Source organism: Hordeum vulgare, chromosome 4H (genome assembly GCF_904849725.1).
Source record: "Hordeum vulgare subsp. vulgare chromosome 4H, MorexV3_pseudomolecules_assembly, whole genome shotgun sequence".
Lineage (NCBI taxonomy): Eukaryota > Viridiplantae > Streptophyta > Magnoliopsida > Poales > Poaceae > Hordeum > Hordeum vulgare.
Genome location: NC_058521.1, coordinates 252,646,902 through 252,660,990, shown reverse-complemented (window position 1 = coordinate 252,660,990; position 14,089 = coordinate 252,646,902). Strand labels below are relative to the sequence as shown.

General features: G+C 42.2%; 1 protein-coding gene across 1 annotated transcript; it reads right to left on the bottom strand.

The window, feature by feature from the left end:
* Nucleotides 1–312: 312 nt before the first annotated feature.
* LOC123448474 (RNA helicase aquarius) lies at nucleotides 313–13,886 on the bottom strand. The gene is made up of 14 exons (XM_045125389.1): nucleotides 13,391–13,886; nucleotides 13,182–13,274; nucleotides 12,413–12,475; nucleotides 12,058–12,144; nucleotides 11,824–11,976; nucleotides 11,584–11,741; nucleotides 10,182–10,416; nucleotides 8,835–8,945; nucleotides 7,064–8,122; nucleotides 6,718–6,981; nucleotides 3,342–3,527; nucleotides 1,716–2,867; nucleotides 1,262–1,612; nucleotides 313–1,146 (listed from the first exon to the last, which is right to left on the bottom strand). Exons 1-14 carry the CDS (start codon nucleotides 13,793–13,795, stop codon nucleotides 694–696), a joined length of 4,770 nt encoding a protein of 1,589 aa, XP_044981324.1. The 5' UTR covers nucleotides 13,796–13,886; the 3' UTR covers nucleotides 313–693.
* Between the last annotated feature and the right edge of the window lie 203 nt (nucleotides 13,887–14,089).

Here is a 14,089-nt window from a genome sequence, read left to right as displayed (position 1 = left end):
AGGCCGGCTATCCGCAGAGATGTTCAAACATGCCAGCAAACATTCGTCCGTTTGGTGATCCACGTTCTGAGTTGCCACACCCACCACCAAGCGGACCGGCCGGCTATCCACAGAACTGTTCAAACGTGTCAGCAAACATTCACCAATTTGGTGATCCACGTTGGAGTAGGCCACACCACCACAACAGGAAGCCACTACTCTGCTCAGCCGGAGGCACAGCCACACCAGGCAGCAGCAACTGCTGTTCTACCTCAATCAGAAACCCTAGGCCTAATTACCATCATTGTATAAACTGATATCAAGAATAAAAAGTGAAATCCTGAAAAGCCCCCTAGATTACTGTGACTTATGTGTACCCACATTATCTCTCAAATTACAGAACATAAACCTAATACGCAAAAATTGCGCAACACCAATGTTCCAGCGTCCTCTAGAATATCTATGTTAAGAGTTGGAGAAGTTATCATTGCAGAAACACTTGATGGAGGTTCAGACAAGGGACATCTGGAGGCATGTTCTTTTGACAGGACCATACGTTTTTTAATGTCTTGGTTCGGCCTTCAGCGACTGAAGTTCCGTGTTACTCTGTGAGACAACACCCAGTTCCCTAAATCAAATATTTGAAGCAGACAAAGTCCGTGCATAAAAATGAAGGTAGGGTCACTATTCCAATCAGCCAGCGATTATATCAGGTCAATCTTGCTCCCTTTTACATGCTTTTTCTTCGCCCATCTTGTCCTTAGCCACGTCAGCATTTACTTCCACTATGTTGTTCCCAATAGCCACTTCAGCAGTTGCTTCCACCATCTTGTCCTTAGCCTCATCCGCACTTTCTTCCCCCATCTTGTCTTCTATAGTCACATTACCTTCATCCATCTTGTCCTTAGCCTCATCCGCACTTTCTTCCCCCATCTCGTCTTCTATAGTCACATTACCTTCATCCATCTTGTTTACTTCCTGCACCATATCATCTTTTGACTCAACAGTGTCTTCCTCTATCTTGTCATTGTTCACAGCATCAGTTGCCTCACCAGTTTCTTTCTCTGTGCCATCCTTCACATTATCCAAAACAAAATCACCATTGCCAGTTTCAGGAGGAGCTGCATCAGCATTTGCATGGGGTGTATAATATTGCATGCATTGCATCTGTTGCAGAGAGATATGGAGGTTGGGTTGTCAGTTTTAAAATGTGTCAAATATATGCCGCATAATTAAAATTTACCAAGCGAAGGCTCTACTAGAGAATGTAGTACTGATGTACCTGGCGGAGATGTTCCAGTCTGAAGTTCACCAAGTGTCCAATATCTTCAACATCAGTAATATAATGAATGTTTCCAGCTTCACCCAAAGGTCGCACTGTAAACGGAGTGCACTCTTCAAGATTCAAGGCAAGCTTATCAGGCCTTTGGAGTAGAAGCTGGAATGTTGGTTGCAATTCATAGCATTGTTCAAACAGAGAACGGCGGCAGAACACATACAAACCCAAACGAGCACGGGACATTGCCACAATAAGCCTTCTGACATCACGAAGATGACCCACAAATCGGGTCCGGACAAGAGACAATAAAATAAAATCATTTTGTTGACCCTGGAATTTGTCCACCGTGGTAACCTAAATAATACATATTGAAGTTAAATTTCAGCACAAAATAGCTACAAACTGATCAAATATTTGATTAGAAAATTAGTTCAATCGCTGGATTGTTCTAAATTACCTTACAAGGGGGCTCAATATTCCATGGCTTGCATCGCCTGTTGATAACATCACGAATAAGAAGTTTCTGACCATTGTAAGTGGTTAATATTGAAATCTTATTGGCAGGGTATCCAATCAGGCGCATGTAAATATAGACACTAACAATATACTCAGCCTCCCCTTCATTCTGGTAGAACCAAGGAGAAGGAGCAGACTCGCCTCTGCCACGATAATCAGGAACATCCACCAGCTGATACTCATAAGAGAACCCAGAATTAGCTTTATGGAATATAGCTTCCTCATGTACATAAGGCAGATCTCCCAGTTCTCTGTATCTCCAATTATAAAGCTGAGCAATACTAGGTCTGGCACGACCCTGAGCATTGAGTTCAATATAAGGGACACCAAGGCGAACAAACCTTGTGAAGAGACTCTGGTCCATGTGGCTGTACTTCTGAAAAGCCATATTCTTCACGACAGGGGGTAACTGATGGTGATCACCAATTAAAATGCAACGTTTGAGACGAGCATAACCATCTTCCTGCCGTTGCAGGAGAGTTGGTATAAAAGTCTCTATCTCCAATATCTGTGCACTTTCTTCCATCAGTAAATTATCATATTTGAAACCCAATTGAAGAAAGTCTCTTCTCTTCAAGGCTGCATGAGTACAAGTCATGGCAACAATCTTAGCTTGTTTAGTCATTAGATAATTTGCTCGCTCAGCTGTTGACTTAAGTAACTCAAAAGCCCTGCACTCTTCCAGCTCTTGGAATATCGTAGAAAGATGTTTGAAACAACCGTTGGCTGCATGCATATCTTTCTCGAAGGACTCACCAGTAAACACAGGCTGAGGGGTATCCGTAAAGAACTTGGAAAATGGAAAACGGTCCTTAACAAAAGAGGGATTCTCCTTATTTGGCACACAGGAAGCCAAGAATTGTTCCCAGCGGGCATAAACATGTAATAACCAAAAATATGCAGCATTTTCACATGTGTAGCTCACATCTTCAGGAAGATGAAGGGATCTTGCCAGTTTTGCAACTTCACCAAGCAGCTCTAGCCGCCTAACCAGCATAGCATTCACACGACCTTGACGGCTAAAATCGAGATCGGTTGCCAGCTCTTGCTCACCCTGACCAAGACGAAGAAGGTACCTAGCAGGCACATCCCTCTGAAGAAAAGAGTTTACATCAGACAATCAGGCAAAAAATAAACATGCAACCAAACAAGCACACAGAGCATCCAGTATGTTTTGATACGTAGATTTGATATATTCATCATCATGAAGTGTAACTCAAACTCCAGCAGTCAGAACACTTGAAATAAGTCAAGAATCAACAGTAGCATAACACTGCATGGACATGAGGCATACATGATCGTTTCATTTAGAAGACCTCAAGGACCAAGAAATGATATCTATTCTTCTATTCAAATTATGTTAGCAAGGTACAAAATTAGAATCTTGCACTTCAAAGTGATGACTACTCAAGTAATTCCCAGTCATACATTGCAGCACCGACAGCTAACAACTCATCCATATTAAAGAACATCATTTTCAGATAAAACAACCACTTATTCGCAGTATCTCTGCGAAAGTACAAATATAGGACAAGAGTTGAGACAATATTTGGTGCAGTGGCAATACCTGCATTATCTTCTCGAACAAATCATTCAAAGCTTGATTCGAATGGGTTATAATAAGTGTTCTTTGTGAAGGACAGTTATGATATAGAACATTTAATATCTGCACAGCTGTATCTGTTTTTCCCGTTCCAGGAGGACCAACAACCATTGTCAACCCAGGTTGAATACCAGATATTATAGCGCCGACCTACAAATAGGCATAATTTATCAGCATCAAAATTTAAAGTCAGATCAGATATTCATTTATCTTTAAAGCAGATGTTGGAATGCCATTGGCTGTGCCGCTTGCTGCAACTCAAAGTTATAAAACCCTATTAATTTAAGTGATTTCTTGTCAACGGATCACTATTCATCCCACCCACCCCCTTCATGAGATATGTTTCACACTCTCTCAAGCACTCAGCCTTGAAGCTTAGCTGAATCACTAAGCCTCTCCCTCTCCCTCTCTGTTGGAGCTGAATGACTATCCCCTCTCTCTTCTCTCTGTTGTTTCTCACAACATGCACAAGTACACAAGCTGTTTCGGTGGTTTGCTACCTCACACAACTAGAGCCTTCTCTATTGTTGATGCACTACAAGCTTACATTATTCTACATATAGCATCCTCTTATATAGAGGTGTTAGGCCAGTGCTACAGTAGCCGACCTAGACAGCTCATACCTGGCCAGATCTGGAAACTACAGCTATTACAGCTTACATTATCTAATCTTCCTCAACTACTAAGTCGCCTAAGACTAAAATATCCTAAAAGTGCTGGTACTACATGACACAAGGACTATCCTAACATTCTCCCCCTAACCCTTCAGTATCTACTCTCTCCCCCTTAATCTTGTCATATGCACTCACCAAAACCTTTATGCAGATCAACCGCAAACTCTTGCCTTGAATGACACCTTCGCAGCACCGAACTCCACACCATCATACCACATAGAACAACTTCATTCTGCGTGGATAACGCCTTCACAGCATCGGTCACCATGCCGTCGTGCAGCACTTCCATCTTCTCAGTAGCATAATACAGCCGCCTCCTTATAAGGGCATACACAGCCTTGCTGCATCAGCATCACACCGTACTTGCCAGCATCACACTGACTTCATATATTGATGGCATCACACCACAGCCACCAGCTTCACACCGACTTCATACATTGATGGCATCACACCACCGCCACCAGCTTCACACCGACTATCCATCGGCATCACACTAATACTTCTCGTGACAATGGCATCACACCACTACCGGCGGCATCACACTGACCCCGCCTAAATGGCTTCACACCCCCGCCTTTGTTGGCCTCACATCAATGCCTCATATGACTATGGCATCACACTGCCATTTGTGCACAATCCCTAATGGCATCACACCGCCAGGCATGCGCTCACATCACTCCTCTCACAGGTGTTGGCTCACCATCTTCACAATGAGCATTAGCAATGACTGCTTTGTCTTTCTTCTCGGGACACTCATAAGCACAAAGTCGAAAGTCATCACAATTGTAGAGCACTATACCTCGCTTTTATCTTTACATCCTCAGCGACGTCCATGACCTCGTCCTCGTGACAACTCATGGCCTCTCATCATGAGAAGTTGCGCTTCTGCACCTCTCATCTCCAACCCCTCTGGGAGCTCCTCATGCACCTTGAGTTACCCAATGGCTTCCTCCATGGACATATTGTTGGCATCACTAAATAGCACAATAGATGAAGCAACATGGATGAATTTGTTGGAGACGGCTTGCAGCAGCTACTTCACGACGTACATCTCTATCGGGTCTCCAAGCTCATGTATATGCCCCACAAGCGTTGTGAATTTCGCCGCAAAATCATCCACGGACTCTCCATATCAAACTCTGAGCGCAAAAACTGAAGCCTTGCCTGCACCACGCTCAAGGCTCGACGCCCACATGCATGGGGTGTTGCAGCACCCACACATCATAAGCAATCTTCTTGTCTGCAACACACAGCAGCGTTGCGTTATCGATCGCCTGGGAGATGATTGTCAAGGACAGCTCATCCTTGCTCTCATCAACCTCCGTGTGAGGGCTCTCACGAGCAATGGCGCCCCATGCACCATTTGCACTCAGGAGGTATTTTATCCTCATCACCCATGCTGCATAGTATGCCCTTGTCAGCTACGGTGCCCCCCCCCCCTTTTCTCCCGCGAGCAATGGCACCCCATGCACCATTTGCTCGCAGGAGACTCTTCATCCTCATCGCCCATGTTGCATAGTACGTCCTTGTCAGGTGCAGTAACTTAGGTGGCGTATGGTTGTGTGGCCATCCACCCCATGGACAGGGATAGCCCATTTTCCCAAGGATGCCATATGGATAACCAGATGCCCTGGAATATTGGCTCAAAACTTGGCTGAGGGAAGTCGCGAAATTCTCGCAGACGAGGGCAGCCACCCGCGCGCGAGCACCGCTCTTTCCTGCTTCAGCCACCTCCCAGCACGCGAAAACACTTCCCTTTCCTTCTTATCTAACCCCTCACCCGAAACCTAGCCCTCACAGCTCTCTCTCATCCGATAGAAAAGCGACGGCGGCGGCGATTTGGATCGAGGCGGCAGCGAGACAGCGACGATTCCGGTCAGACAAAGGTACAAATCCTCCCCATGCTTCGTTCCCCTCTTTCTCATCTGCCTCTATCCCTTCTACTCCTCTCTATTCTCTGCTTCTAGTGAAACATCTAAAAGGACTTATATTTAGGAACGAAGGGAGTATGATGGTATAAGCCAAAAGACAAAACCGAAAAAGCCCCTAAATAGAGTTTTTTGGCTTTTTAGCCTAAGTGGAAAAGCTGCTAAAGCTGAAGCATAACCCAAACAAACAGGGCCTAAGTACCAAACCCAGGCATCCTAATGAGCAAACAAACACAGCAACAGATAACAGGCATAAAATCGTCCATAGTATGAATTATATTGGAATATTTTGAAGAAAATAGTATTCTGCATCCTGTCAATCATAGATTGTAAATCAATGTAGCAATACTAACCAGGGAGGGCAATAGTAACTGAATCCGGAAATGTGAACTTTCATTGGTTCAATATATAAGTAAAACATGTCCAAATCTATTTTTTGTACTACATCAAGTCCAAAATGTTCTCATCTTTCCAAAGGTAACACTACTAAGTGGCACCAACTACAAATGTTCTCCCCCCAATGGTCATATATCTACAATGTTCAATTTGTTTCTACGAGGTGCATGCATGTGATAAGGGCTAAAGACACTGTATTTTTCACAAGAAATGCTTTTAATGTATCCTGGTAAATTCTGTTTCAAGGATATGCACCATCTGAAAATGATGGTTTAGCTTAAGTATCATCCTACCCTGCAGTATTCAGATAAAGAAGTTCTTAGTTGAGGACCTAAAAAGTACCTGAGTGGGTGTAAACCTCACTGAGTTCTGGTTAGGTTTATCTTGAGGATATGGCACTGGGTCAGCAGGAACATAAGTCTCCACCCTTAGTCTTTCTTTCTGAGACCCTTCGTCATCAACCATATTGTTCTTGCTTGCAGTATCAGAGGCATTTACATTGCCGGGTAGAGCATGACTTATTTCCCTCATTTTCTTGGACAACTTTATCCTAAAGGGAGGGCTTGGATGCATGTTTTCTGTACCATCAGTGTTGATGAATGTGACCTTCAAATAATGTGGAGTTAGACCAAATAGATAGAAAAGGACATCCACCTCGAGATAACTAGAACTGGATTACAATAATTACCTGGAAAGCTGGAAAGCTTTGCACGACATGGCTAGCATCAAGAAAAGTGTCCTTGAAATCTATAGTTTCCAGAAGATCGGGCATACCTATCCACTGTGCGGCACAAGGATTTCCATAACCTAAGAATATGTTATGCAACCATTCAGGAACTACACATGTTTCATTCATCAGATCACGTATGCATTCTAGGATTGCTTTGAAATTATTCTCCTTGGGTTTCCTTCTCATTAGAACATTAAATGTCCCATAAACATTTTCTGCACCCTTCTCTGCTAACTCAGTAGCATCAATGTGATACTGTGCTGTGTCTAAGGCAATTTTAACTGTACGAATCTCACCCTTTGGAGGTTTCCAATCATCCCTCTTTACCCTTCCTGTATAGTCATTCATGAGTCCCCCTTCCTCATCACGAATTTCAATCACCTCACAACCACGTACATATTGCAATCCTAACCTTTCAGGCACAGTTGATTTTGCAGCCTCCACGGGGCTAAGAGGTTCAAAAGATGGACGGATTGACAACAAAAATAACACATCATGCTCTTTCAGAGCATCCCACTCAGATTTTATCTGTGGCCTGTAGCTTGATATGCTAAAGGTAACCTCAGCAGTTACAGCAGAAGGTTTAACCTCTCCAATGTTTGGTTGCTTCACTTGTGTGATCCTAAATTCTTTGATTGGAACAGCCATCCTGGACCATCCACGAAAGGCAGTGTCCCCCTCATTGTTGATGTAAGCATGTAGATGAGGAACAGCTTCCTGAATATCTTCACGGATTTCATATGTTGATTCAAGACGAAAGAGATTAAAATTCCTCAGCAAATAATCATGAAGTGTCAGAAATTGGAGATTGAGTTTTGGGAGGGCAAGACAGCCTTCTCCAGAATAATTGATGCTAGGAACAAGGCTCTCATCCCACATGATCTGTTCATTTGGATAAAGCGGCAGTGCATTAACTGCATCTTTCTGGGATTGACGCTTCTCAAAAAAAGCAACTAGGACCTCGATAAGGAAATCACGCCTTCCACTGCATGGATCCTTCTCTGAAATTATTTTAAGCTGTTTATAGAAGATATTAGTACGTCAAATGACTGTTTTGATAACATGTCCAAGTTTAGCACTGATAAGCAATGAGAAAATAAAGGAACTACGGAGTGGTTTTTACTTTTTAAAGCTAAATATTGCTAAGCATCCACATTTTACTATGTCATTTAGTAGCGCATGCAAATAAGTAATGGTTGCTGCCATGACGATGACTTCTCTGATCTATGTGTTCTTTACATTACGTTTACTATATTGTAGTTGCCATTTAATCTGTAACGTATGATGAGGAACATGTATAAGATGTTTTGTTCTTTTATCCGAGCAGTGGTCTATGCATTCCATCAGAACTTTCGAGTTAACACTAAACAGCACAACTCAAAAAATAGGCCTTCAGTAACAAATAGCAAAAGAGGAAATACATCAAGCTTAAAACCATGTACAGTGCAAGGTGCTTGGAGAGGTACTTACAAAAATAGACCTGTTTTTGTTTAAGCACCGGTGCTTATTTGTAGAGGGTAGATGCTTAATTAGGCACCTCCACTATAGAAATAAGCACTCATGCTTAAGAAAAAAAAGTCTATTTTATTAAGCACCTTGCATTGTACATGGTCGAATGTATTTGAAGGGAATAATACCCAGATAATATTTACAACTAACAGTCGCAATATGATAGTTATTTTTAAAGAAACAAGCACAGAGAAATGAAATGAACATATAAATTGCTCACCCTGTTGCAAACTAGATCTTGCAGTTCCATATCTGACAAGACAAGCAGCTTCTTGGTTAAATCAGCACGCTTATGGATTGAACCAATATTAGACAAGGCAAGGTCTCGCAACTGCATCAATCGACAAATGAAGAGAAATTTTACTATTTGCCTTCAGCAATAACTAGTACCCACCAGACACCCCTTCCCAAAATGTAGGTCTTATGTTTGTCGTAAGTGAAACCTTTTATGTTGTGTTAGAACTAATCTTGTCATATATACCAAAGAGATGCGTGAATGAGAAGTTAAAAGTCAAATTGAGTTGGATGTTGAGGGACACCATGAAACCTTAGCCAATAATATGATGTGCATATGTCATCACTCAATAGTTATCCTAACTACTCCCTCCGTTCCTAAATATAAGTCTTTTAAGAAATTTCACTAGGGTTCCTAAATATAAGTCTTTTAAGAAATTTCACTAGGGGTCTACATACGGAGCAAAATGAGTGAATATACACTCTAAAGTATGTCTATATACACCCGTATGTAGTCCACTAGTGGAACCTCTAAAGACTTATATTTAGGAACGGAGGGAGTATATATGAGTTATCATCTACTGTACTTGGGTGTGAGTTGTGCAATAGGTGAACTAGCTATGAGCTGTACCACTGTAGCAATGTCGGTTGCTGTAGCCCTGTCCCTACAGCCTCTACATAATGAGAGGCACCCCATATGTAATTACTCCCTCCGTCACAGTTTATAAGGCATGCACGTGTACCTAGGTCGTCAATTTGACTTATATAAAATATATTGTTTAACATAATAATTATATCATTAGAAAATAGAACATCTAAAGTTTCTAATGATATATTTTTTGCAATATATGTCTCTCATTAAGTTGATCAAGTTGATCAAATTGACGACCTAGATACACGTGTCAGACTTAAACTGAAACGGAGGGAGTGGTAAGCTTGTAGCAATTGAGATAACTAATAAAACTTCCCACTAGTAGTAGCTCTTTGTGTGTGTGAAGCACATCTCTTTCTAGAGTCCAGGGTGAGAGCTAGAGAGAAGCTAGTGATTCTAACAATTGGTCTCATAGCTAGAGCTAGCAGTGCTAACATGTTGGACCAAGTGTATAGGAAAAAAATCAGCATCTATAATACCAAACCAATAACAATAGATACATCATGAAATATATTCTCACAGTGTATTTATTTGGTATTATAGACATCAATATTAATTTCTACAAACTTAAAAGTTTGACTTAGGACACAACAAATAAGTCTTGCATTTTGGATGGAGGGAGTATTATCAAGGGAAATTAGTGTCAAAAATTTGTAACATCATAAATAATAAGGCAGGAACCTTAGGCACTTGTTTGAAAGCTAGCAGCTGAAAAGCTTGGAAACGGGAATAGTGAGCTTGCAAGACATCATCATCACTAAGCTGTGTCCCAGAATGATCATTAATCTCAAAGCCTTCGTAGAACTGAAGTAAGTCCACCAATTGTGCAAAAAGACGCCCCTTTTCATGAGCATAAAGCATACTTAAGTGGCACTTGGCAACAACAGCAACATCAGCGATAAGCGGCCTTAAAAATCTGCATATTAAACAACATTAGTGGAGAACATATATACATAATTACAATATTACATACAGAATAGAAATCTGCATATTAAACAACATTAGTGGAGAGCATATATACATAATTACAATATTACATACAGAATACATTATACATTATACATGGACAATAAAATTTGGGTAACACTGTCAGTTGCCAGCAAGGTTTAACAGAACCAAGATGTTTCACTTTATGAGTGCATTTATGAGTACCTTCACAAGAATGTTAAAAGAAATACAAATGAGAACATGTTTATGTTATGTGCATGGTCAGAAAAGGGTGCAACGACCAAGGGGCCACCTGCCCTTGCTTGGCAGGACTTGGAGCTCTTCCCCCATGCCACGCCTCAAGGCTCCAAGGCATGGATGAGAAGAGAGAGAGACTAAAGAACTTCTAACTATTATTTCCTTGTCCAGATGCACATGCATGAATCTCCCAATGAAGAGACTTACCAAACAATCTTGGCAAACCAAGAAAAGAACCTCTTAGTGAGATCTAATCAAATAACTAATGCAATTGTATATCGAGTATGAAACCAAAAGGTGACACCATTACAGTTCAATCTTATCTAATCTGCACAGCTGAACAGTACTGTAGTCTATAACAGTTTCATGGATATGAAAGGAGCAATTACAAATAGCAAATCACAAATGATGTCTCAGTTGTGACGATACATGGATAAAGAACAACAGGAAGATTGACACCGTAGACAAGAGCAAAATATCCGGAGTTACAAATGCTCGTGGTGGAAAGAATCATAACTTATGTGTATGAATTTATTTCATATGCACGGGGACATTGAAAGCTGTATTGTCAAATGAGAGAGAGTTATTTTCAAATAAATTGAACCTTAGTCTAACTCAAATGGGACACCAATTTAGTAACTTGAGAGATGAAAATATCTAGGCTTCCAAAACATAGATTGCACCTTAGTCCTTGAACATAGATGCTACGTTTCATAAGGACCTGCAAGTCTGACCTGAATCAATCAGACCAAGTGAAGAAGGATGTTGTGTTCCCAGGTTCTTAGATCTAAGTGGAACACCCTTGAAGGGCTGGATAACCTAGAGTGCAATTTGCTCGCATATAATAGTCAAAGATGCAGCTTGATGCTACCAGAGAAGTGAAAAAGTGTACGCATACCTTCTCGTAGGAAGCTGGCTCAACATATCAATCAGAAATTCCATGAATCTTTCACAATACAGGACACTAGAATCATCAACCTGCCCACTAAGTGATTCATTAAAGACAGATTCTTCTCCACCATCTTGACTAGATAATATGACCTTTGAATCAAGAATCTACAGAAGTTTCATGGTGTGGGTTAAGCACAATCCATATGTAGCAACACCATATTGAATTGGAACAGTTTTCAAGGTGTACCTCCAGGAATTCTTCCATTAGATTCCTAAGGAATTTATTCTCGAGCATTTCTGAAGGATTGACGGTTTTCCCAGCTTTTCTTCGTTCCTTTGCTTCTTTTTTTTTTATTTTCGTCCACTTCTTAATCAATTCAGGATTAAGGCAAAGCTCCATCTGTAGATGTTTGAAACGTACATAAGGAACTGCAAGAAGCACAAAACAAGCTAGTCTGAGGGAAGAAAAACTTTGAATTACCTGAAGTCGTCCAAAAGAAAGAGTATGCCACAACTTTAAGCTTACTACCTGGAGTATAGTTTCCCGAACAAGTTCATCCTCCAAACTCTGCAGTAAAGCATGAGTTAAGGGGGCACGGAGAGCATGCGCAAATTAAACAAGAGTACATAATAAGCAGCCTTCAGACAGCCAATTTTGAAGTCGTTAAGGCAGGGACTCGTAACCTTAAACAACCAGCGCATATAACAATTTGATGGAAAGTTATGAAGAAATACATGTCAAACAACATAGTAACCCACATTATGGTATTTGAAAGATAATCCTAATTTCCCTTCATTTTCGTAGAGGCACCTACATGTGAGTGTGTAGTGAGTACCTGAAATGCGTTTATCATAAACAAGAGATAGTTTGTCTTCTCTGCCATACTAACATCCCTATCCTGCAGACAACATAAGGACAAGACAAACATTCAGAAAAAATGTGGGGAGATATCTATTTGTTCATTTGAAAAAACATAAACATAAGATTCAGCATGGAACTAAATATGCAATAAAACTGTGTGCCTCACAGAACGCACAAATATGGAGAAGGAAAAGTAAACAGATACAGAGACCAATCAACCCATGGTTCACACTGAATCTACAAAAAATCACCATCAAGCATCAGGAAAAACTTCAGTCCACAATTAATAGGTGCCCGGGGAACAAACACATCATTCCATACTACTAACTTCTCATGTTTTGTCAGGATATTCCACATTCCCAAGAACACTGAGAAAATACATCCTGGCCAGTGACTACTCACTAAATCTCATAAATTAAACACAATGCTGGTGGTTGCAGCACACAAAATGCAAGTTCGGTAGCACTGAGCCTATGAGTAACTCTACTGGTTGCCATCAACCACTGAGCTCGTCCTAACAAAATCTCACCCCAGCGATCTGCTGAACATAGACCAAAACCGCCTTTGTAGAAAAAGTTCCACCAAAAATTACTGAAAGTAGAGACACACAGAATAGAAACTAAATTTCACTGTATTGCTAATTATGCTTCTCCAGCCTAGAGGCTATGTTTTACTAAAATACGTTCACACTATAGGCGAAGCAGCTAGTGAGGAAATGGACAAGTGCATCAAATTGAACACACCTCGTCCTTTAGCTTGAGAACCCGCCAAAGGAAGCCTTTGAAAGCGTCCTTCCGGCCATGGAAGCATGTCCATGCCGCCACATTCTCTCGAAACTGCACACAAAATCGAAAACCATGTCAGAAACCTACAAGTAGGTAAATTCTCGTGTGGGTGGGTGGGTGGGTGGGTGTGTGTCGGGGGGGGGGGGGGGGGGGGGGGGGGGGGACACCTTTTCATTCACCATAAGGATCATGGACATGACGTGCTCGAAGGACGCGTCATCTGGATCAAAGTGTGGCCAAAGGTAGTTCTCGAGGTACTGGCTGACCTCCAGGATCATGACACGGTGAAGCGGGACCGTCTTGCGACCGCGGCCCTCCACACGGAGCTCAGTGACGTAGATCTCCCTTACGAGGTCAGCATCAAAGGCGGCGGCGGGTGCTGGCGAGCCCCAGTGCTCCGCGGCAGCGCGGGTGAGGCGGTCGCGCTGGATGTCGAGGAGTGTGATGGAGACGCCAGTGGAGGCGGGGGGGTTGTCAGGTGGCGCTGAGGTGGAGACCTCGGCGGGGAGCGGGTACTCGGCGGCGCGGGGGTGCCGGAACTCGAAGACGCCGGTGCCGTAGACCTTCGGCATGGCCGCAGTTTGCGAGGTCTAGGGTTTATGTGACAGGTTGTTGCGGGAGGAGGGGATGGGTGAGAGACAGGGCGAGGTGGAGAGAGAGACTTCAGCATCCGGCTTTTACAAATCTCTCCCTGATAATAAAGCAGCGATGGTTTCTTGCAAAAACGTCTTCCTAATTTTTCAAAATCAACCCGCGGTCCTCTATTAAGTGGAAAAAACGTTTCCTTTTCCAAAAAAGCCCATGTCCTCCACCGGTCCAGGGATGGGGTGGATCCGGATGGTCCGTTCTCGATCTGGTTGAGGAAG